At 52.3% G+C, this 23,975-nt stretch overlaps 2 protein-coding genes across 3 annotated transcripts in view; one reads left to right on the forward strand and one right to left on the reverse strand.

Annotated features, from left to right (window-relative positions):
• The first annotated feature begins 687 nt into the window (after positions 1–687).
• On the forward strand, positions 688–5,923 carry TRAF4 (TNF receptor associated factor 4). The gene is made up of 7 exons (XM_058817903.1): positions 688–830; positions 3,486–3,537; positions 3,842–3,946; positions 4,020–4,181; positions 4,361–4,522; positions 4,600–4,755; positions 5,155–5,923. The coding sequence occupies exons 1-7, from the start codon at positions 688–690 to the stop codon at positions 5,785–5,787; spliced, it is 1,413 nt and encodes a 470-aa protein (XP_058673886.1). The 3' UTR covers positions 5,788–5,923.
• Positions 5,924–11,805: 5,882 nt separating this feature from the next.
• FAM222B (family with sequence similarity 222 member B) overlaps positions 11,806–23,975 on the reverse strand; it is a 36,146-nt gene continuing 23,976 nt past the window's right edge. Inside the window, exons 2-3 of one of the 2 annotated variants that reach the window (XM_058817741.1) lie at positions 22,063–22,190; positions 11,806–16,005 (exon numbers count right to left, since the gene is read on the reverse strand). In XM_058817741.1, coding sequence (XP_058673724.1) covers positions 14,438–16,005; positions 22,063–22,144 — 1,650 coding nt within the window. In that variant the 5' untranslated portion in view covers positions 22,145–22,190 and the 3' untranslated portion in view covers positions 11,806–14,437. The remainder of the gene's footprint in view (positions 16,006–22,062; positions 22,191–23,975) is intronic. The other variant, XM_058817743.1, reaches the window with a different exon arrangement.

The raw sequence follows: 23,975 nt of genomic DNA on the forward strand, positions 1-23,975 counted from the left end.
GTTCTTGTGGTGTGGAGGGCTCAGGGCAGCCCCTTCATGTCCTGCTGTGGGTGATGGCTGGGATATGAGCTGCTCTGTGGTGGGAGCAGGCCTGGGGGCTGTATCCCGCCTCCAGCCTGCTCAGGGGCACAGCCGTGCCCTCGGGCTGCCTGCAGGAGTGTGGCACCCCTGGGGACACCTCTGAGTCAGGGAGGGCATGCAGGGACAGCGAGGACACGGCCGTGCGTGCCCGCAGAGCCCCGGGCCGGGGGAGGCTGCAGGGGTGAGGGGGCCGTGTGTGATGTGATGCTGATGCTCCCCAAACTCCTGCGGTGGCGTTCCCAGTGTGGCGGGTACCAAACCCACCAGTGGGGTGCTCCCCATGTCCGTAGGGTGCCTGTCCCCATGTGCTGCCCCCCAAACCCCTCGGAGGGGCTGTCCCCGGAGCGATGCTCCCCGAGCTCCCGGGATGCCGGAGGGGCTGTTCCCCCTGCGATGCTCCCCAGGATGCCGGCACCGCTCCATCCCCCCCGTGCGGCGGAGGCGGGGTCGGGCCGGGGGGCGGTGGCGATGCCGGTGCCGTCCCCCGTGGCGGGGCGGGCTCGGGCCGGTCCCACCGCCCCGTCCGGCCTCCGGGCGGAGCCGGGCACGGAGCGCGGAGCGGAGCGGGCGCGGGGCGGCGGCGGCGGCGGCGGCGGCGGAGGAGGGATGCCGGGCTACGACTACAAGCTGCTGGAGCGGCCGCGGCGCCGGGTGCTGTGCCCGCTCTGCGGGAAGCCCATGCGGGAGCCCGTGCGCGTCTCCACCTGCGGCCACCGCTTCTGCGACACCTGCCTGCAGGAGTTCCTCAGGTGAGACCCCGCTGGGTTACTCCGCGCACCCCTTCCCCCGTGGGGTGCCCCGGTCCCGCACCGACCGCGCCGCCCGATGCGGGGCTCCGTACCCCGGAATGCACCAGGGGTGCTCCTCGCCATGGCCACCCCCCATCCGCCGCCGGGCCCGGGGTGCGGTGTGCCGGGGTGCCCCGAGAGGAGTGCGGGGTGCCCCGGGCCCGGGAGGGAATGCGGGGTATCCCGGGAAGGGGCGCGGGGTGCCCGGGGGGTGCGGGGGTGCTGCGGAGAGATGCGGGGTGCCCGGGGGTGCTCCGGGCAGGGAACGGCTGCCGTGTGCCCCAGGAAATGTGCGGGGTGCTCCGGGGAAGTTGCGGGGTGCCCCGGGCTGCCTCGGGCCAGGGAAAGGTGCGGGATGGGTGCCCGGCGGTGCCCCGGGGCAGGGAGCGGGTGCGGGGCGCGCCCAGCCCGTGACAGCCGCCCCGCGGGTGCAGCGGCCCGTGGCCCCTCTCGCTGAGGAGGAGGAAGAGGAGGGCCCGGTGAAGCCCGGAGCGGCGAGTTTCGAGAATCGAGCTTAACCCCTTCCTGCCCCGGCCCCGCCGCAGGAAGTGGCCGGGGGTGTTTTTGGGGAGGGGTGTACGGCCAGTCCCGGTGTCCCCGCGCCCACGGGTGAGCGCGACCCGGCCGTGTGCGGGGAGTGAGGAACCGGAGCCGCTTCCGAGCCCCGCGGTTTGGGACGCCCGGTACCGGAGCAGGGGACGCGTGCGGGGCCGGTGCTGTCCCGGTGCCGTCCCGGGGGTCCCGCGGGGCACGGCCAGGGGGTGCCAAGCGGTGCCAAGCGTCACCCCGGGCCTTTCCCCGCCTTTCCCAGCCGGAGCGACCTTCGCCCGGGGACAGCTCACGGGCACCACCGTCACCGGGGCCGGTTTCTGTGAAACCGGGCGTGCCCCGGGACACGTGTCAGAGCGCATCTGTCCCCCTGCTCCCCCGCACCTTCCTGACGGGGGCAATGGCCTCGGGGGTCCCCCCCAATGAGAACAATGTGTTTGCTCAGGATCAGTGTGGGGCTCCCATGGGCTGAGCCATCCAGCCCCACCGCGGTGCCGGGGGGTGCCGAAGGGTACCGGGGGGTACCGGGGCTCCCACCCCATCACCTCGCTGTGCCCCAACACGCCGTGAAGGTCAGAGGCAAGGACGGTCCCCCCGGGTGCTGCCTCAGCACATTCCCTGCCCGGCCAAGCGTGAGGAATGGGGAGGCTTTGTCGGGGATTAGGCGCTGGCTTCGGGTCATCGTCCCAATTCCCCGCCAGCCCCAGCACCCCAACACCGGGCACGGGGTGCGGGCACAGCCTGGCAAGGCAGCAGAGCGATCCCAGCCACGAGGCAGTGCCACGGGTTCAGAGCCCGGCCCTGTCTGCGAGCACCTTATCTCGGTGTATGGATCCACCTTATCTCGGTGTATGGATCCACCTTATCTCGGTGGATCCCTGATGACTCCCACAAAACCACCTGCCACAAACAGAGTGGGCACGTGTCTCACGTGGGTCACACCCCACGGTTCCTGGCGTTCCTGGGGTTCCTGGGGTTCACTTGCACTCCCAGCTCAGCGCTGGTGGCCGCAGGGGACACGGCCAGGCAGCCCCGGCTGGCGCGTGCCCGGCGGCACTGCTGGCACTGCTGGCTCCGTCCTGGTGTCTCACATCCACTTGGCAGCTCCTGTCGAGGCCACACCAGCGCCTGCCAAGGGCTTGCGGTGATTATATGGGCACAAGGATGTCCTGCCCGGACAGCTTTGTCCAGTGTCACCTCAAAGAGAGCAGAGCCACAGGGTCCCTTTGTGTGCCTGCTGCATGTCCCTGTAGGCAGCACCTGTGGTCTCCCACCCCAGTGTCCATCAGGGATGGTGCATGGACACCCTCTCCTCCCCTGGGCACAGTGATGTGTGGGCCAGAGGTGATGGTGACTCCTGGCCAGCCGTGTCACAGGCCAGGCTGCCTTTTGGCTGGGTCCTTGTGTCCACTTCATGCTGCTCCTTTGTCCTCAGGGACAGCTCTCAGGAGGAACAGCCCATCCTGGGGGCCCAGCAAGATGGGGACCCCTCAGGGGGGCTGCCTGTCCCCCTGTCCTGACTCACCGAGGTGGCTGCTGGGGCCGTTTCCTGTGGAGCCCCAGGGCTGCACATCTGGCGCCCAGCTGTTGCCCTCCCCCACCTCCCCTGGGCCCCGGCACCTGGGGCTGCGAGGCCGCCCCGGCCCTGCCCTGCCGGCCCCTCCTGGCCACGGCCCCCTCCTGGCACCCTCCTTAATCCCAGGGGCCGGACGGGATGGGCCCGGGGCTGCCGGGGCTCCAGATGGTGCCACGCTGGCTGGCGGCTGCCCAGGCCCCTGGGGACCGGGCCGGGGGTGGGGGGCGGCCTGGGGGGTGTCTGGCGGGGGCATTTCCCAGCTCAGACAGATGGAGCAGGATTAGAGCCGTGGCTGCCCCAGGGTGGCGGCTGGGTTTGGTACAGGGTGAGTGCTCAGCAGTGCAGGGACAGCAGCAATGTCCTGGGGTGGGATGGCAGGGACCCGTGGGACATCATGGCTGTGTCCTGGGGTGGGATGGCAGGGACCCATGGGACATCGTGGCTGTGTCACTGGTGATCCTGAGTGACCCTCAGCCTTCTGTGTCTTGCAGCGAAGGCGTCTTCAAGTGTCCGGAGGATCAGCTGCCCCTGGACTACGCCAAGGTGAGCCTGGCACAGGGATGTGTCCCCTGCTCCAAGGGGGCATCCCCACCCAGGGGCTGTCCCCAGCTCCGCACAGCGCCTGGCACAGCCCTGCCAGCCTGGCACGGGCGCCCGGGCGGAAGCAAGAGCCCTTTGTGCCGCGGGCCGGGAGCGGAAACCAGCTCCCGACAAAGGGTTCTTGTTGGTGTGCCCGGGGGGATCCGGCCCCGGGCAGCGTGCCCAGGGCTCCCAGCCAGGCTGTGCCAGGGGCTCTGTGCCCCCACAGCCGGTGCAGGATGCTGATACCCCCCTGCTGCCCCTGCAGATCTACCCCGACCCCGAGCTGGAGGCGCAGGTGCTGAGCCTGGCCATCCGCTGCATCCACAGCGAGGAGGGCTGCCGCTGGAGCGGGCTCATCAAGCACCTCCAGGTAGGGCCTGGCAGAATGGGGAGGGCAGAGTTGTACCCTGAGGCCTCCCCATCACCATCCCTGTGTCCCCCAGGCCCATCTTGCCACCTGTGGCTTCAACGTGATCCCGTGCCCCAACCGGTGCAGCGCCAAGCTGAGCCGCCGGGACCTCCCCGAGCACGTCCAGCACGGCTGCCCCAAGCGCAGGGTCAAGTGCGAGTTCTGCGCCAGCGACTTCACTGGGGAGGCCTTCGAGGTGGGCACTGGGGGGGGACACTGTGGGGGACACTGTGGGGGACACATCATGGTGGGGACAGGCTTGGTGGACATGTGGTCATTGTGCCCTCTGGCTGTGGGGGCTCCGTGTGTCCTCACCCCTGTCAGGGCTGGCTGGTGAGGGCAGCCAGAGGGTGATGACACCGTTGTGGTCCCCAGGGCCACCAGGGCACGTGTCCCCAGGAGAGTGTGTACTGTGAGAACAAGTGTGGGGCCCGCATGATGCGGCGCCTGCTGTCCCAGCACGCCCTGGCCGAGTGCCCCAAGCGCACCCAGCCCTGCACCTACTGCTCCAAGGAGTTCGTCTTTGACACCATCCAGGTGAGATGGAGCCCACGGGGACCCTCACCCTGCCAGCTCCCAGCCCCAGCTGACCCCCGGCCTCTGTGCCTCCCCAGAACCACCAGTACCAGTGTCCCCGGTACCCCGTGCCGTGCCCCAACCAGTGTGGGACACCCAGCATTGCCCGGGAGGACGTGCCCACCCACCTCAAGGAGAGCTGCAACACTGCCATGCTGCTGTGCCCCTTCAAGGAAGCTGGCTGCAAGCACAGGGTGAGTGCTGTCCCTGTGACCAACCTGCCCTGGCATCCTTGGGCATGGGCTGCTGTCCCTGCTGTGTCACAACACCCCCACACCGCCCTGACATCTGTCCCATCCCTTGTGCTCAGTCCCATCCATGTGCCTCCATGACCTCACCCCTGTGTTTGCCACCCAAATGTCACCCTGCCACCCCAACCAGTGATCCCTGTGCCACCCCATGTCCCCTGTGCCAGTACACCATGCACCAATGACATCTGCATGTTATGCCCATGGTACCTCCCTCTCCTGTCCCGTGTCCTCCTGTCCCATGCTCATGTCCAATGCCATCCCCACGTTATCCCCACTATATCTCCCTCTCCCGTCCCCGCTGTCCCTGCCACCCTCCTGCTGACGGTCCCGCTGTCCCCACAGTGCCCCAAGCTGGCCATGGGCCGGCACCTGGAGGAGAGCACCAAGACCCACCTGGGCATGGTGTGTGCCCTGGTGAGCCGGCAGCGGCAGGAGATCCTGGAGCTGCGCCGGGACGTGGAGGAGCTGTCGGTGAGCAGCGACGGGATCCTCATCTGGAAAATCGCCGACTACGCCCGCAAGCTGCAGGAGGCCAAGGCCCGCAGCAACTACGAGTTCTTCAGCCCCCCGTTCTACACCCACAAGTACGGCTACAAGCTCCAGGTGTCGGCGTTCCTCAACGGCAACGGCAGCGGCGAGAGCAGCCACCTGTCCGTGTACATCCGCGTGCTGCCGGGCGAGTACGACAACCTGCTTGAGTGGCCCTTCTCCTACCGCGTCACCTTCTCCCTGCTGGACCAGAGCGACCCCTCGCTCTCCAAGCCCCAGCACATCACCGAGACCTTCCACCCCGACCCCAACTGGAAGAACTTCCAGAAGCCGGGGGCCTCGCGCAGCTCCCTGGACGAGAGCACCCTGGGCTTCGGCTACCCCAAGTTCATCTCGCACGAGGACATCAGGAAACGGAACTACGTGCGCGACAACGCCATCTTCATCAAAGCCTCCGTGGAGATCCCCCAGAAGATCCTGGCCTGAGCCCCGGAGGGGGACAGGGTGTGACCGGGGTGCCCACCCAGGGGTGCCCCGGGTGGTGCTGAGCCCCTGCCCGCAGCCGGTGCCCCGGCTTGGGGACGCTGCTGTGGCACTGTGGTGGCTCTCAGGACAGGCAGGGATGGGGCTGCTCCCGCGTCCCTCCCGGGGCTGGCACTGTCCTGCAGCCCCTTCTCAGGTGCCCGGGGGTGCCGGGGGGCTGGGCCCTCTGAGCCCCTCCCCGAGGTGCCCACCAGCCCCCACCAGCCTCGCTGGGGAGCCTGCAGGACCCCACTGGCCAGAGCCATATTTTGTAAACTGGTGCTTCCCAGGTTGTTATTTATTACCCCGGGCTGGGGCTGCTGCCCCCTCCCCACATTTTTTTCTTTTCAATAAACTTTTCTTGTATTTATTATGGCCGCCTGAACCTCCTTCCTTTGCCTGCCGGGGTGGGGATGGCAGCACCGGGGGATGCTCCTGGGTGCTGGGGGGCACGGAGAGGGGTAATCCCTGACCCACATCCCGGCGGCAGACGGGCTCAGATGGAGCCGGTTAATTCGGTAATCACCGGCAGCAACAGCGGGGATGTGTCGGGCTGGAGGAGCCGCCAGCCCCGGGGGGCTGTTCCCTGCACGCCCCCTCGGTCCCATCAGCCCCTCATTAGCGCTGGGTAATTAACGCCCCGGGGGAGGGCGGCATCCCGAGCACACAGGGGTGGGCGATGGTGGGGGGCGCTGGGGCAGACTGGGGGGGGTCGGGCTGGATCAGGCCCCGTGTCCGTGTGTCTGTCCCCCCTCCCGTCACCCCGGCGGCAATGGCGGGGGTCGCTGTCTCTGCAGGATAATCCCGCAATTGCATTAGTGCTGCTCCGCTTTAATGCAATTAGCCCCTAATTAGCTGCACCCTGCGGCCCTGGCTGGGCTGGGAGGGGGCAGCACTGCCGGGAGTGTCCCCATATCCCGTTCCTCCCCCAGGAATGTCCCCCTGAGCAGGTCCCAGCCCGGTGTGGCAGCCCTGGGCCCTGGGGAGCTGGGCAGTACTCCTGTCCTTGCTTGTACCCAGTGCCAGCCTGTGCTGGTGCCCAGTTCCTCCCCAAACTGGTGCCCAATGCGAGCCCACCCCTCTGCCCAGCGCCAGTCTGTGCTGGTGCCCAGTGCCATTCCTGCAATGGGGCGAAATGCAGGTCCATACTGGTCGCTGGTGCCAGCTTATAGTGGTGTCCAGTGCCAGTCCATACTGGGCCATCAAACTGGTGTCTAATGCCATCCCATGCTGGTGTCCAGTGCCAGCCTATACTGGTGTCCACACTGGCACCCAGTGTCACCCCACACTCGTGGCCAGTGCCAGATTCATGCTGGATTCTGATGCCAACCCCTAATGATGGGCAGTTCTTGCCCATACTGGTGCCTGGCCTGTCCAGTATCAGCTGTACTGGTGCCCAGTGCCAGCCCAGAGTGGTGGCAGCTCCAGCCCACACTGGTGACCCATACTAGCCCACATTGGTGCCCAGCGCCAGCCCAAACTGGCGACTATTGCCAGTCTATTGCCAGCCCATGCTGGTGCCCAGTTTCAGCCCATACTAGTGCCCAGTGCCACCTGTGTGTTAATGTCCACTGCCAACCCATACTGGTGACCTGTGCTGGCCCACACTGGTGCCCAGTTCCAGCCCATCCCAGTGCCAGTTCCATTCCATCCCAATGCCCAGTTCCAGCCCATCCCAGTGCCATTTCCTGCCCATCCCAGCACCCAGTATCAGCCTATCCCAGTGCCCATTTCCTGCCCATCCCAGCACCCAGTATCAGCCCATCCCAGTGCCCGGTTCCAGCCCATCCCAGTGCCATTTCCTGCCCATCCCGGTGCCAGTTCCAGCCCATCCCAGTGCCCGGTTCATGCCCATGCCGGTGCCCTGTCCCGTCCATCCCGGAGCCCGTCCCGCTGTCCCCGTGTCCCCGTCCCGGCCCCGTGCTTGGCTCAGTGGCGCCGCCTCGTGGAGACCGAGGGGAGGGGAAGATGTCAATAGAAATTTATTGCCTTATAATTTACATAAATGTATAATAATTATCATTATTAGTATAATCATCGTAATTATTACGTTAGCAAATTGTTATAATTCGTATTAAGTATGCATTTTATCCTTACACGTTTTATGCTTACTTTTTATTTTATAGTAATTTATTGTATTTAATATATACATTTTATATATAGTACTTTTTAAGGATTTCAAATTCAATATTCAATATTTAATATTTAATAGTAAATATATATATTAAATAATATATAACATATAATATATAACATATAATACATAATGTCACATATAATATACAATATACAATATACAATATACAATATACAATATACAATATACTATATATTATATATTATATATTATATATTATATATTATATATTATATATTATATATTATATATATCATATATTATATATTATTATATAATATATCTCATATATTATATAGTTGCATCAAATTTCATATATCAATAGAATTGCATTACACAATATTTTAGTATTTTATATTATAGACTTTCTATCTGTATATTTACACAGCTTCCATAGTTCATATTTACCCTATATTTAATTTCTATTTAATAGCTATTTATAATTTTTACCTTATATTTTATATTTATTATATATATTTTATTTATATATTTTATTTGTTTTTCTATATACACACTTCCCCATATACACACAGGGTACAGGGACAGCCCTCTCCTTCTGACCAGGCCATACACAGGGTGTTGGCAACCTTTCATTCCAACCAGTTGCCTTAAAAGAAATAAAATAAAATTAAAATAAAAATAATAAAATAAAATAAAATAAAATAAAATAAAATAAAATAAAATAAAATATAGAATAAAATAAAATACCTTATACAATTTATGAACAAAAAATGGGAAGCAGTGCTGGAGGAAGCCTGGGCAGCAGCTCCTGGATGAAAAAAACAACCTTGGGAGCTTGGAATTATCCCTGTCCCCACCTGAAGGACCAACTCCCAGCTCTGTTTTCCCTGCTTTGATTGATTTTCCCCCTTTTCCTGCCCCTTCCCAGCCCTCTCTGTCTGGAAATGTCAGCGAGATCTTGGAGCACCTCTTAACCTTCAGCAGGGCCGGGGCTGCAGGAAAAGCAGGAGGGGGAGATGCTCTCAGTGCTCAAGGAGGAGAGGGAGACAAATCGATTCCTGCTACTAAATTTAGCCTCAAATATCAAGTTTAAAAATAAACTTCCTGGAAACTTGGTGGTTTGAGGGTTTATTCTAAAGGTTTGGGCTGCCAGCTCGCTCCCTGCTCTGTTGTCCCAATGTCGCTGGGACACAGGAAGGACCTTCAGAAGATGTTCAAATCAGGGAGGAAAATCTTATTAAATATCTGAAAAATCTCAGGAGACCCCACCCGGAGGTCCCTTTGGTGTGTAAGACCCCTCACCACAGTGGAGATGCCTAAATAACCCCCAACCTTTTTAACCTCTTTGGGATTCTAGACAGGGAGGATTTTTGGCAAAACCACTTCATCTGCTCACACCATAAAGCCCCAATTTGTGATGATTTTTGATGCTTCTTCTCTGAGACAATGAAACCAGACATTGATACTGTATAGGGAGGAAAATGTGAGAAAAATTTCCTTGGCACATCCTTTATTAAAGACCTGTCTGAGTCCCTTTTGCCCCCAGGACTGAGGGGTTTGAGGGCAGTGAAAGCTGACAAGATTTCACAGCAGTTTTTTAGTGCAATCTCACTTCACTCTCAGGCTTGCAGCCAGCCCAGCAGAATCAACAGCCTGTACCCAATTGCTTTGAAATTAACTTAAACCAAGCAGATAAAACACTCCAGTAATTTCATTGCAATTTGGCTCTGCTGATTGTTGAGGAGCATCCCAAAGGCAGCTCTTGCTGGAGTGTGAGCTCTTCCAGCAGCTGACCACAGTGTGCCACTTTCCTTTGGCTCCTCCACCCTCTGGACCACCCAGGACCCCACAAGGATTTTGGATTTTTTTTTTCAGGATTTTTTTCAGCTCTAAATTTTTGCAGCATCCCCAGTGTTGCTCCTCTCAGAACATCACAATCGGCTGGAGTTCACAGGGAACATTTGGGCGTTGCCTACCTTTGGTCAAAATCTTTGGAAGAAAAACTTATTTGGCCCTAAAGGAGAACATTTTAAATGCTGGATTTTACTCAAAGCCCTCAGCTTAGCTGTGGCTGCAGGTGATTTCTCAGTGGAGGCAGCAGCTGCTCACACCAAGTCCCTGCTGGATTGTTTTCCACCAGATCTTTGCTCCAGGTCCAACTGGATGCAAAGATGATGAGAAAGTCTCCTGAAAACTCCTTGCAGAAGAGGTTGTTCCTGTTGGGGGGATGAATGAAGAAACCAGATACCAAAGAAGCTTTGAGTGAAAGGAGAAGAGGATCCTGCAGCTCTGATGGATGGAGCGGCTGCTGTTGGAATTTCCGGATGCTGGACGGGGATGCAGCAGTGCCTGTGGGCAAACAGCTCTTCCTGCCTGAGCTCAGCCAGGCTAAGCTGCCTGCTTTAACCCAAATTCCAGGAAAACCATGTGGGAACCAAATGTCCGTAGCTTTTGGGGAACAGTAGGAAAGAGGGATTTTGACGCTCAGGTTTGCAGTGAGCACAGGAGACGGGGTTGGAATTTTGTCCTTCTGAGGGATGGAAGCAAAGATTAAATGAGATGTACAGTCCTGGGAGAGGGGAGGAAACCCTGGCAGGTCCCATCTTCTGGAAGGTGATTGTGAATGTTACAAATTCCCTTTAAAATTCTGGCAGGACTCAAACCCCCTCCTCCACTCCTCCTCCTGTTTTTAACCATTGTTTCAGCACCTTTCCCTCTGAGATTCTTTCTGTTTTCCCAAACCTTTTCTCTTATTGGAGCAGTCAGCCAGACTCTGCTTGATACATTCCTATCCCAGAAACCCATGGAGACCCTTCCCCAAATTCCCTTTGGGACAAGCACCCACCCTGTGACTCCATGGCCACCTCACACTGCATTAAACCAGCAGAAGGGGCAGAGGGACCAGGTCTTTTTTTAAAATTTTCCTGTGGACAAAATAATAATAAATAAAATTCTAATTGGTACCCATAGCACAGAAGCAGCAGCCTTGATCATCAGTCTTGTGGCTTAATGAAACACAGCAGCAATTCCCAGTTCTCCCCCAGTGATCCCCAGCAAACAGCTCTGTTTGGTTTCCACGGGAGCAGCCAAGGGCCCCTGGAGATATCTGACATGGAAAACTTAAAGAAAACTCATGAGTCTTTTATAAAATGCACATTTTGGGCTGTAACAAACTGGGCTTGTGGCTGAACAGCTCCAAAGCTTCTGCTCCCAACATGGGGCACGGATTCCCTGTGGAAGGGTTCACACCATCCTTGTTTTTATCCTTCCCAGGATCTTCCTAAGGTCCAGCTCCAGGTTCTGAAGTGGGGATGGGGAGGATGGTGCTGCTGAGGGAGGGTGAGGAGCTCAGGAAACACCTGAGCTTTACTCGTTCCTCAAGGAGCAGAGCAGGCACCCAGAGCCTTGTGCTGGAGTCAGAGGTGGGGAAAGCACTGATCCATGGATGGACAGATGGACAGAAAGGCAAGAGGAGCTGCAGTGTGAGCCCCAAAGGTTGGTGACCACCCACAAGGGGCTCCTGGAAGAGAAGGAACATTCCCAGCCTTTTGGTTCCTCTTAATTCTGCACCAGGCAGAGAGGAAAAACCATGGGAGGTTTTTCCACATTTCCAGGAGAACAGGGCACAGCTTCCACCACAGAAGGTTCTTCCCTTCCTCACCCTGGTGACAATGCCTCAGCCAGACCCCACCCTGGGCACCCACACCGCGGCTCCAACCTTTTCTCCCAACATCCCACCAGGGAATGAGGCAGGACAGTGCCTCCCTTCAGGGCTGAGCAGGGAAGGATGGAGAGCCCATCAAAACAAGGCTGCTGCAGAGGAGAAAAGGGTCGGTTCAAAGAAAAATCTCACTGCCAGACCAAAAGGAAAGGTTTCAGTATATTTTAATAGTAAAATGATTCTTATTTTTTTTCAAGCAATGTCCCACCTGGATGAGTCTCAGCAGGAATTTTGCTTCCCGGTCCTGCTGTACCGGGGCAAAGCCTCGCAGGTCGTGGCTGTACCTGTGCAGAACAGTCCCCAGAAACTCACAGCGTGCTGCCAACACCACCAAACACCTCCCAGGCAACCACCACCACGGCACAGGACTCTGCTCAGGCTCCCAGAAGAAGAGCAGGAGTTAAAAATTAGCTTTTAGTAACAGTCTGGGTTAAGATTTGGAGCAGGCTACGGACCAGAGGAGAGGCCAAGGTTTGATTTAGTAAAAAGGAGCAGAACACCTTACAGTGACTGAGTGGGCAGGGAGGGGTGAGGTCAGAGCACAGCCCTCGCTGGGTTGGGTTTGGGATGGGGAAAACGACGGGGGGACTGTAGGGGAAGCAGCTTCAGACTCAAACTCTGGCTCCAACAGAATGGATTCAGAAAAATATTGCATGAAAAGCCTCAGGGTTTTCGTTCTTTCATAGATGTATATTTACCAGTTTTCACAAAGACTGCAGGAATACGATTATAAACAATAAATTAGGACTTCATGTTGCTATCATTTGGCATAACACAATCAGGCAATTTTTCCTTTTTTTAAATATAAGGCAACACAAGCCAACACATAATTTAATCCGTCTTTAGTCAAATTGCTTAACTTTGCTCAGGAGTTACCACTAAAGAACGGGTTATAGTACACTTAAAAGAATTTAAATAATGACATGATATAAGTGTACTAACTTACAAGGAGTCAGAAATGTACTCTGCTAAGCTTTGAAACCTATTTGTTACAGCCCAGGACTACACATTCTAAATTAAAAAAATACAAATAAATGTTTTCTAATTTTCCCATTTACGAAAAACTTTTAAGAATCTCTAGCCAACTATGACGTCACTTCAAAACTTTTTTTTAATTTTTTTTTTTTAATTTTGTATGATGTCTTTAAGATTTTTTTTTTAAACCATGCTCATTAAGGAAAGTTCAAGGAGCAAATACTTAAGGCTTTGTTTTTCCAAGGGCTGTGAGGGAGGCCAGTGGATGGCAGAGGCCAGTGGGTTCACCCATACACAATGCTACTCAAACCCACACTACCAGGCGACATTCATACAGAAATATTACACTTAAAAGTTACAGTGTAGAGCATAATTTTTTTAGCCAGTGTACATAGAAAGAATCAATGCATTTATTTTTTTAAACTTTTTCTTCTTTTTTTTTTCTTTTTTTTCCTTTTTTTTTTTAATTTCCAAACTTGATTGTGATCATTATGTTCAAGTATTAGTCTCATTAACAGAGATGAGGAATTTTCTACTTACAATAAATTCTGCTGTTAGAAAGGAAAGGGATGTTTTGGTACACAGAGGAGAACAAGATGCTGAGGTTACCCAGTAGTTAGTGTCCTACAGTCACTGACTCAACTGGCTGCTGGAAGTGACATGGGGAATGAACAGAAGGAGTTAGGCACCGAGACCCTGGGAAAAAGGGATGTTATAAATAGCTTCACTAATTCCCAGGGAGAAGAATTGTTCCATTAAATCCGCTGGGGTGTTTTGATGGAGGGGAACAGGGGACTGTCAATCCCACAGTGGCTTGTGAGAGAAGCTTTGACTGAGACCAACCAACTCCCACCCCACAGCGCTCGCTGCACCGCGGATGGGCTGAGCTGCATCTCCTCGCCCTGACAGGAATTCCAGCTTCCAGAGAAGTGGCTGAACCCTTTTTGGAGTTGTCAGTGGGTCTGGATTCCCTTCACACGAGGCTGGCCAGACTCCTAGCAGCGAGGGATTCAGACAACACGAGCTTTGAGGCTGGTGGAAGGGCACTGGGGAGGGGGAACACGAAGAAGAGGCAGCTCCCCGTGGCTGCCTTCATCCCAAACCCGCCGTTCCCCTCCTCATACCCTGTCCAGAAAACACAAAGTGTCAGAAAAACCTGCCAGAGACTTTGACTTTGGACAAAGTCTAAATCATAAACGTGGGCAAGAAAGAGCTGAAAAGCTTCTCCCTCTATTAAAGCCTAAATACACACCCCTAGCTGGCTCTTTTCAAATGTAGGCTCTTTTTCAATTACACAGGCCTCTAGACAGTGCAAATGGTCAATGTTTAATGCATTAATGAAATGGGCTTTTGAGCTGAAAACAAGCCCTACTCCCTGACAAAATTCTGTTGCTCTTAATCTTGTGAGGAAATTGAGATGGAAATGGAAGCAGCTACACTACCTCGCCCTCGCTGGAGCACAGATGTGGCTGCAAAACCCTGCAGCAACTCAACCTCAGTCCAGCGAGGAGCTGCTCAGCAGAAGGCAAAAAAAAGAAAAAAAAAAAAAGCTGCACAAAGGGGGACTCTGCTGTGAGGAAACAGCTGTGGCGTGAAGTAGTGTAATGAAATTCTTTGACACAAAAGGCATGTTAAATATTTGATGCATAAAGGAGAGAGATAACATGTAAGCAAAGCTCTTTAAATATACAGTATGTCTTCTTCCAATGGGTACTATAATGATCACACAAGTTTGCAAGTTAAAAACGCCTTGCTTATTAATTAAAATTAAGACTAAAACCTATAATTTTTTTTTTTTTGTCTGTGAAAGTGACTGCAGCCTATCTATACCCTGGGTGTTGAATATGAAGATTTCGACTATCGGTTGGTTCAGGTGCTCGGTTCATGGGAGGCCGATGGACTTTTCCCAGCACGGCCATGCTCTGGTCTCGGAAGCAGGACTGCTGGAAGTCCCCACTTAGGTAATCCATGGTCTGCATCACATTATTCTGGCTGGATGGGCCAGCTCCAGCTCTGTAATGAGTTCCTCCTGCACAATCCAGCGTCGCTCCCGCTGGCTGTCCCCCATGGAAAGGCATGGTGAGGTCCTGGGACCCAGAGCTGTCACTGTTGGGCGTGGGCAGAATGTTATTCCAGAGGGGCTGGAAATAGTGCCCATTGGTATATGGCAAAGGTCCCTGCAACCCGTTCACAGGAGGAGAAGGCGTAGGCTTCTCGATGGGGGGCTTCAAGCTGAAGGACTGGCCCATGCACAGTTCTTGAGGGTAGTTGGAGGTTTTGCCAGGGAAACTCTGCCCTGCAATCTCTCTCTGAGGGTGCTTCCCTGCGAGTCCAGCAGGCCCAGCAGCATCCCCACACATTTGCTGCAGATGTGCAAGCTGGTGCTGGTTCCACGCAACCGATTTGATTTCGTTCTGGTAGGCGGGTGGCACCCTGTTAATATTGACCATGGGCACATTAACAGAGGCAGGAGGAATAGCAGCAGCAGCATGGTCGACAGGGTTTACTACACAGGAAGGCATGGGTGTAGGGACATTGTGAGTAGATACCCTGGTACTTGCATTGATAAGCAGGTTGCGACTTATAGGGCTGGGGTTTGCGATCTGTCCCTCACACACTGAGGTAGTGCTAATGCCAGCTCTGGCCTGGCAGAACTGGTTAATCTGGTGCACAATGCTGCTCAGGTCCGGTGCCTGGTTCTGCTGCAGGGTGGCAGCCATAGAGAGGGGAATGGTTGAGGTAGACACGGTCACATTCGGCGGCGCGTCTGCGTCCGGCATCTTTCTGCCTCCGTGCAAACCCGGCTGCAGCAGCGGGTTGGGGGCGTGCTGCAGGCTCTGGTGTGCCATGGGCTGAGGGTGCTGCAAGCCCTGCGGCTGCTGCTGCAGGTTCTGCGGGTGCGGCAGCGCCTGCGGGATCCCCTGAGGGTGCGGTAAGCTGGGTGCCTGTGGAATACCCTGAGGGTGCTGCGGGATGCTCTGGGGGTGCGGCAAAGTCTGTGCATGCTGGAGAGCCTGCTGGCGAGCGAGCGCCTGCGGGTGGGATAAAGTGCTTGGTGCAACGTAGGGCGTGGAGGGGGGGTTCATCATCGCCTCCGGCAGCAGGCGCGCGCGCGTCCCGTCAAAGTCCTTGATGATTCCCTTCGCTGGGGATTTGACTATGGCCAGCAGGCCGGTTTTGGTGGTGGCCTGAGATGGGTAGGGGCTGTACCTCTGGCCCGAAGTATCGAGTCCGTTCACAGTACGGCGTATGTGTTTCCTCTGGGGAACCTTGACGCTGTTCGGGAAGATTTTTATAGTCAGGGGATTGTTGGCGACCTTCTTAGCATAAGCATCCAATTCTGCTGGGGTAGGATACTGTGCAGATCTCATTTTCTGTGTAGTGTCCCCTGTGGAGAAAGGAAATTGGTCAGTTCTGGTGAGCAAGGGATCAAGCCCAGGGCAAGACAGTCACACAACAAGGGGAGAAAATCTCCAAGGATTCAAGAGGCAAGGAAACTTCATCCTGCCAGACCGGCGGGTCACGGAGCAGATGCCTCATTCCCTTTATTACCTGGTGACCAACAAAAGCCCCAGTTCAGCTTAAGGCAAGACCTGCCCAGGGGAGCAAAACAAAACCATGTTCTCATCAGAGTATGTTTGCAGTTGGACAAAAACAGGTAACGTGTTATAAACATCAGATTGTCTCCAGCTGAAATATTCCTCACAGCTTGCAGTGGTGGGCTGGTTTTTAGTCTCTTAATTTAAGATGCCTCCTCATCACTCTTCAAACCATTCTCAGTATTTTTACCATGGAATTCCAAATCAGAAAGACATGAATTAAACATGAAGCCCCTGTAATCCTGAGGTGGGAACCTTACTAGGGTGGGCTGACCCTGGCTGGGCACCTGGTGCCCTCAGAGCTGCTCTGTCACTCCCTTCCTCAGCCAGGCATGGAAGAAGAAACATGGGGTGAGAACAAGGAAGGGGAGATAGCACTCAGCAAAATGGGCAAAACAGACTTGGGGAAATTAAATTTATACCAATCCAATCAGAGTAGAGTAAGGAGAAATAAAAATCTCTTCCTTCCATCTCTCCTTCCCAGGCTCAGCTTCACTCCTGACTTTCTCCACCTCCACAGCACAGGGAGATGGACACAGCTGCCTCACCACAGGCTGCATGGGAATCTCTGCTCTGGGGCCTGGAGCACCTTCCCCCCTCCTTCTGCAGTGCCCTGGGGTCTGTGCAGAGCTGCTCCTCTCACAAATCCTCACTCCTCTCTCCAGCTGCAGTTGTGCAGGTTTTTCTCTGTTCTTAAATCAGTTGTTCCAGCAGTGTGTCCGTCCTGGAGCCAGCTGGGATCGGCTCCATCAGACATGGGGGAAGTTTCTGAGCAGTTCCTCCATCCCCCACTACCAAACCCTACACACATCAAAGCTTCAGCTCAAGCCTCCATTTACACCCCACTGCTTTCCCAGGTGCTGACATCTGAAAGCACTGAGTGTCTTTCTGTGCATTAGGAAGCTCTTGTCAGCCCAAACTCAGCAAATGGAAGGAGGCTGATTATTTTATGGCCTGCAATTATTTCCTCAGCTGACTTTTCAAGGTGGCACCTTGCTAAGGACAACATCCCCACATCACATGGCAAAGTGATGTGATTACCTCACAGGATTAAAAACATGCTACTCCCCAGACAGAGACAAAAGCCTTCTGGAGACAGAGGTGTGGTTTCACTCCCTCTGATTTACCAGATACCTACCTGGCTCACAAGCTCCAACTGCTCCTGCAAAGAACTTCAGAAATCTGGGGAAATGTGTGTGTCTCTTGCCATAATCACATTCCAAGCAGAGAGTTGGGCTGTTTCCCACCACAGCTCTGCTGCCTAACTCCTATGGGACTCCTGCTGATTTTATAATCTTCAAATAATGGCTTGCAGCTTTGACAATCCAATTTAGCTTTTGCTCGATTCCCCCCTCCCACCTCACCTTGCAAACAGTTCACTGGAAAAGAATATCCATCCTTTTTCCTAAAATTTTCAGCATCCCTGTGCTATTTGCTGTGCTGAGAGAACAGGGAATGTGGCAGCCACCCAAGAATACCCCAGCCCCATATCTGGCCCTCTGACCCAAGGAAATCTAATGCTCCAGCAAAGAGCTTTCTGCTCCCAGGCAAACAGCCCTTCCTCTTGAAAATCCACGTCTGATTCTTTCAAGCAAATTGCCTCAAAAGATGAGTACCAGCCACTTCTCTCTTTGCATCCTGCAGCTTCCTGTTGTCACAGGTGAGGGAGAGCAGCTCTGCTCTAAGAGCTCTCACTTTCAGAAAAGAAAGGTCAGGAAATGGAAAATAGAATGGATACCAGCAGAAAGGTTAATTATGGAAGTATTAAAAACATCTTTTGTGAAATAAGAAGCTTTACAAGCAGTTTGTCTCCCATCTCCAGCACAGCTCGTACCACGGCGCCAGTTATACCTGTGCTCCCTGTGCTGCCCAGACACTGGCACAAATCATCCCTTTCTCTTAATCAAAGGAAATATTAACCCAAACATGTCTCTGTGCACATCCCTGTACCTGTCTCTGCAGGCAGGTGTTTATATCTGCCCTTTTGAGAGAGCTGCTGTGCTCCCAACAGAGAGGAGAGCCTCCCAATGGCATTTGCCAGAATTACCCTGCCTCAAAAGCCAAGGCTTTCATGAACTCCCAACCTTTATTTTTAGCATTGCCCACGCTCATTAAGGTCTGTTTCTTCCCCAAGACATGACCCCGGCAACCCCTCATGAGCCAGAGAAGAATCAAAGGACAAAGGACCCCATACCTGTCTGTGTTATGGTTTATGTTATGCTTGCAGACACTGTCACATTCTATTTTCAGATGAAAAATCAAGGAGATACTTTAAGACACCTTTGCCATCAAAATTTCCCAGACTGGTTTACATTTCTACAGGCAAATCAGCAAATTAAATATAAACACTAAACAGACACACTGAGTATTCTTTTATCCCATCATCTGATGTTCTGTTACACCGAAGTTTCAGGAAGCAGCTAAAACATGGATGTTTGAACAGGCTGCAGCCATCAGTCAGTCAGACTCACCTCTTCTCCCAAACCTGGAAGAATTCCTTCCTCTGAGAGAAAATAACCCCTCAGTTAAACTTAAATAACACCCCAGCATCAAGTGTGGCATCCTACCAAATGCAAACCACCTTTTAAATCCCTTGGATGGCATCTTCTGAACCCCAGCACCATTCCAAACAGCACCTGGTTTATGCACAGGTAAGATGATGCTCCTTTTACTCCAGGCTAACTCAGCCATGTTACTCAGGCCTGAAGGTGATGTATTTCTGAGTTCCCCAAAGTGCTTTGCTAGTAGTTCCACAGGCAAGATTCCATGACTGTAGTAATTAAGGCAGTAAAATATTAGGAGAAAGGCATTACACGGTGAGCAAGAATCTGAATATCCCATACAAATACCCTACAAACCAATGAAGAACAATTAGTTCTGGTAACTAAGTGAATGAAAAACCTGCTAGAATAGGCTGAAAGAAAATGCTGGAATTGGAATATCATCATTTGTGTGCAAGAGGAAGAACTCCAGATCAGGCCATAATAAAATGATGAGGCAACAGCAGAGGAAGAAGCTTCATTAGGAGAACAATGGGATGAGCTCCAGGAAGCTCCCTAATGGTGAATGCAGGGCAGAATACTTCCACTGAAAAGTAATTATTTTATGTTTATTATAAGGCAAAGCTGTGCATATGAGCAATTACCCCAATAAACTGGAGAACTGCAGGTTCACAACTCCTGCTAATCCCGTGGCAACCAATTCCTCTGGTCACACTCCTGCTCTCACCACTGCAGCTATTTTTGTCATGGAATCAGACACATTTCCCTGCCTCACCTCAGCACTAATGGAACATCTTTTAAGTGCATTTCACATTAAGACTTTAAAACCCACTGCTTTTTAGAAGCTGCCTATGGTTAAATTTTCATTGTCATTAAACAAAATACAAACAGGCCTTCAGGATTGCTACTCTAATGAGAGCTCCTGCACTGGGACAAGCCAGAACCAGCTGTGTCCACCTTCTGCATTCACCCCTCAATTTTAGCAGTTTCTCTAAAGGCTTTACAGAAAGAACCCTCCCAAAAAGACTCAGTTTAGCTGATGATCCGATATTCAGTCCAATCTCCTCTTTTCTGATGTCCCCTCCTAACAAAACACTTCCTAAGAAGCACCTTTCACTTGATTTTGCACCATTGTCACAGAAAAAAGACCTTTTTTTCTCCCTAGAAGGTTTGGCACTGCTGCTATATCCAACAGCAGCTGCAGACACAACCTGAACAATCTTGCCTCAAATATCCCAGTTTACCAGTCAGGTTTATACTGGAGTCACTGGGAGGAAGGAGAGAATATCAATACTGGCCCAGTGAGAAATCCACTGTGTGGAAAAGGAATTCCAGAGTTAGCCTGAACTCAGGTTGGAATCCAACAAAAAAAACTGAAATTGGAAGTCGTTTAGTCACCAGTTTCTAAAGGAAAAAATATGTGCATATTAATCTACCAAACTCCTACTGCATGGACCACTTGTAAGAACAAGCCCCTTATTAGAGAGTGAACATGGAAAAAAAAAAAGGTAATTGAGCTAATATGGATTTTTAAACACTAGTAAGAAGTCTGATCCAGAAAACTACACTTAAAATTATTAATACAAACACTGTAAGTCTGAATAAAGACAATCCTGTGGAATTCTGTAGCTTTTATGAAAGCAACAGCACTATTATTACAGCCTGCTTCCACCCCCCATCAAAGTCTCAAGTCACTGTTCATTAAAAAATGCTCATTAACTCAGCTCTGCCCTGGCCAGGGGCTGGGCTACTCATGCATCTCCAGCAGAAGAGAAATGCACCAATTAATCCTGCCCACATCTGCAGAGGGGCTGAGCAAGGTCTGCACCAGCAGCCTCATCTTCCAGAAAATCAGAACAAACCCAACAGCTGAGCATTACCACTGCCAGCCCGTGCCTGCCAGCTACTTTATGTCCTAAATTCTTTGAAATGCAGCTCCCAAAGCTCTTCACTGAGCAGGACACAGCAATGCTTTCAGCACATGGATCTGCAGATCTCCAAGAAACAGCACGGGTACCATCAGGTGAGGAAAACTGCCCAACACAGCAGCATGTTGCCTTGTAAAGCTGTAATTAGCAAATACCTGATTTATGCACAGCTGCCCTCACATGAACCTCAACATTTTGCTTTCAGAACTCAGCTCTGACAAAGAAATCTCACGCAATGCACAGACCTGGCACATCCTCACCCCACAGGCAATGTTCACACTGGAAACAGGAATGAGAAAGGAGGGGATGCCCAGTCTGATGGCATCCCCAGTCCTTTGGTGAGTGAAGATTTTTACTGTTGTTGGGTGATACTATAATTACCAAGCCCATGGAGTCAGCAGAAGTGCTGTGGGGGAGCTCAGGTGTGTATGTGAACCGTGTCAGTCACTTCTGGCAGGACCATGACCATGAGCAGGTCACTCTTAAGTGCAAAATTATCTTCCCTATTTATTTTCTGCAGCATCACAAGCCTCACTGTATGAACAATTTAGCTACAAGTGGACTGTAAATCACTTGGGTTTAAAAAGCAATGAGTCCATCAGCAAACTGAGATCTCCCAATGCACATTTCAAACACAAGAGACAGGTCACAGCCCTAAGAACCAAGTACACAGACCTTACATAGAAATCTTGGCATTTCTGAAATTTCAGCTGAATAATCATTGTGCTACGTCAGTGATAAAGAGAAGAGACAGAGTAAGAGTTAAAAAAACCTCTAGTCAATAAACTTACATTCCCAAGCACAAGTTGTTCTTAAAAATACCAGTACAACTATGAAAAAAATGACTGAAGTTATCAAAAAAGAATTATCAGAGCACTCTGCAGACACATTTTCAGAGGCACCAAAGAGACATCAGAAGAAGATGGAAACTTTGAACTTTAGTAATTTAGGCTAGCTCACTAATATTTGCAGTATAAGCCCCAGGTATGTAGAGCAAGAGCTGCTGACCTCAAAAGGTTTGCATTAGACTGATCTAACTTTTATTGGTGTCTACGAGTAATTGCACGAAGGGAAGCGAAAAAGACTGAGGAAAAAGTTGTGCTGAGAAGCAAATCAGCTGGCACACTTTTAGCACAAAACCTCTTCAGCAGAGAGGCACGAATCTCACAGGAACCTCACTTGCTGCATCCTGCTGTGGTTAAATTAACCTTTTCAGAGCCAGGAACAGAGGAGCTGCACACATGTGAACCTCTACAGCCATTTCTCAGAGCCTTTACTGACAGATGCCTTGAAGGCATAACAAAAGAAAGACTCTACATGAAATATTTTTTCCACTGTATCCTAAATGTTTATGTCACAGCGGTACCAGAGCCAGATTTAACAGTTAACCACATCCTGCAGACAAAACATCACTCACATTTCTGAAGTCCAGTGTTCATCTGCGTGTAAGAAAGAAGCTGAAAGGAGAGGTCGCCTGGTCCTGGCAGACAGGCCAGCATGGCAGACAGGCACTAACACAACATGGGGCATTCACTCCTCTGCACACTGCAACAACAGAGAGACAATTCAAAGTTATAATACAAGGAGGAACAGAGAAAAGAAAGAGGCAAAGAGCCATCCCTGGGTGAAGGCCTGACCAAGCACAGATGCGCGACCGCTGCTCCAGCCCTGACTGCATCTCCTAATGGCAACGGAAATACTTCAAGAACTGGGTCATCTGCAGGGTTAAAACCAAAATAGCTGCTGTGCTCTCCTCTGCTGCTTGACACACATAGAATAATCCATAGCTCTGTCCTCACATTTGAAAGGTGGTTGTTATGAATGGTAAGGAAACCACCATCACTCATTTCACTATGCTGAAATGCACTGGTATCCACCAAGGCAACTTCTCTGGAGAAACCCTGTCAACTGTTCTTTTGCACTTAACAAAAAGGCATGGCATGCATAAATTGAAGGCAAAGTATGCAGCACTCTGCTTTGTGGTAAGATTAAGCTGCATGCTACAGCTTGTAATTCCTGTGGTCCATTAGGCTGAAAGATGAATAGCTACAACTTCCTTCATTTCAGCAAAGACTTGCTAACCCGAGCTGCTGTGGGGCAGGTAACAGCAAGATGTGCACAAAGGGGCTCCAGAGGTGCCACCATCCTCTTCTGTTTGCTCCAGCATTTAAGAAACCTCGAAATGGAGCACTAAAGCTCTTTGTATATAAATATGACACAACTTCCCTCAAATCCCAACACTGTTGTGCAAAGAGGGATCCCAGCAACAAGGCTAACTGGGGCTCAAAGTGTCCAATGTTACTAGAATTATAGAGATTTAAGCTGGAACAAGATTTCTAGAGGCCATCTGGTCCAAGCCCCTGCTCAAATCCTCCTGGCTGCAGCACTTTAGAAAGTTCTGGGAAACAGGATGACAGAACCAAGCTGGAGAAATCAATTTTTTTCTCCTTGTCCAGATGTCCACAAGCATCAGCGCTGCCATACAGAGCAAAACATCTAAGGAGGAGCTAGAAAGGCTTTGGGACTTGTTATACGACCTCCAAAACATGGGAAGAGTTGAAGGATTCAAGACCTATAAGCTGATTTAATTTTAGTAATTGTTTCACAAACCCCAATTAAAACAACTGAGAGCGCATTCAAAGATCAAAAGGGGAGGAAGGAGAAAGCTCCAGCCCAGACATGAGAAGCCACATCTGCCAAAACCTCTAAGACGCCACTTCTGAAAGAGTCTCACTGCTGAGACAGCACAAACAACACGATGACAGTGATGTGACACTGTCAGCACTGCCACCTTCATGCTCCAGAAACCTCCCACAGCAGATTTCAGATTTTTTGAATGCAAAACCTCGTCTGAGCCCAGCAGCACAGGTCAGAGTGCCCATGGAAGCTGGCAGCAGTGGGGTGAACAGCGTGGACACGAAGCTTTCCTGCAGCACAGCAATTACTCACTGTGTACAGCTCATTAGCTCCATGTTTATGCATCTCCTCGGCTCAACACGCAAAGGTTGATTAAACCAAGGGCCAAGAAACCTCATACAAATATTAATTTATGAGAGATTCTGCATCTTCACTGAGTGCTGCCCAAAGCTGATTGAGCCCGCTGGGTGCCACTGTGACTAACAGAAATGGTTTTGGGCACTGAATGTCAGTCTGGCAAGCCAGGCTGGTGCCCATTCACCCTTCCCACGCAGAGTTAACACAGACCTGGTGCTGTGAGAAACACACACAGCACCCCAGCAAGGTGCAGGGCTGACAGCACAACCACCAACAAAACACAATTTGTATAATTCTCCATTTAATTCCTAGGAGACAGCAACAATCTGCACTGCC

The sequence above is a fragment of the Ammospiza caudacuta genome, chromosome 20 (assembly GCF_027887145.1).
Source record: "Ammospiza caudacuta isolate bAmmCau1 chromosome 20, bAmmCau1.pri, whole genome shotgun sequence".
Classification (NCBI taxonomy): domain Eukaryota; kingdom Metazoa; phylum Chordata; class Aves; order Passeriformes; family Passerellidae; genus Ammospiza; species Ammospiza caudacuta.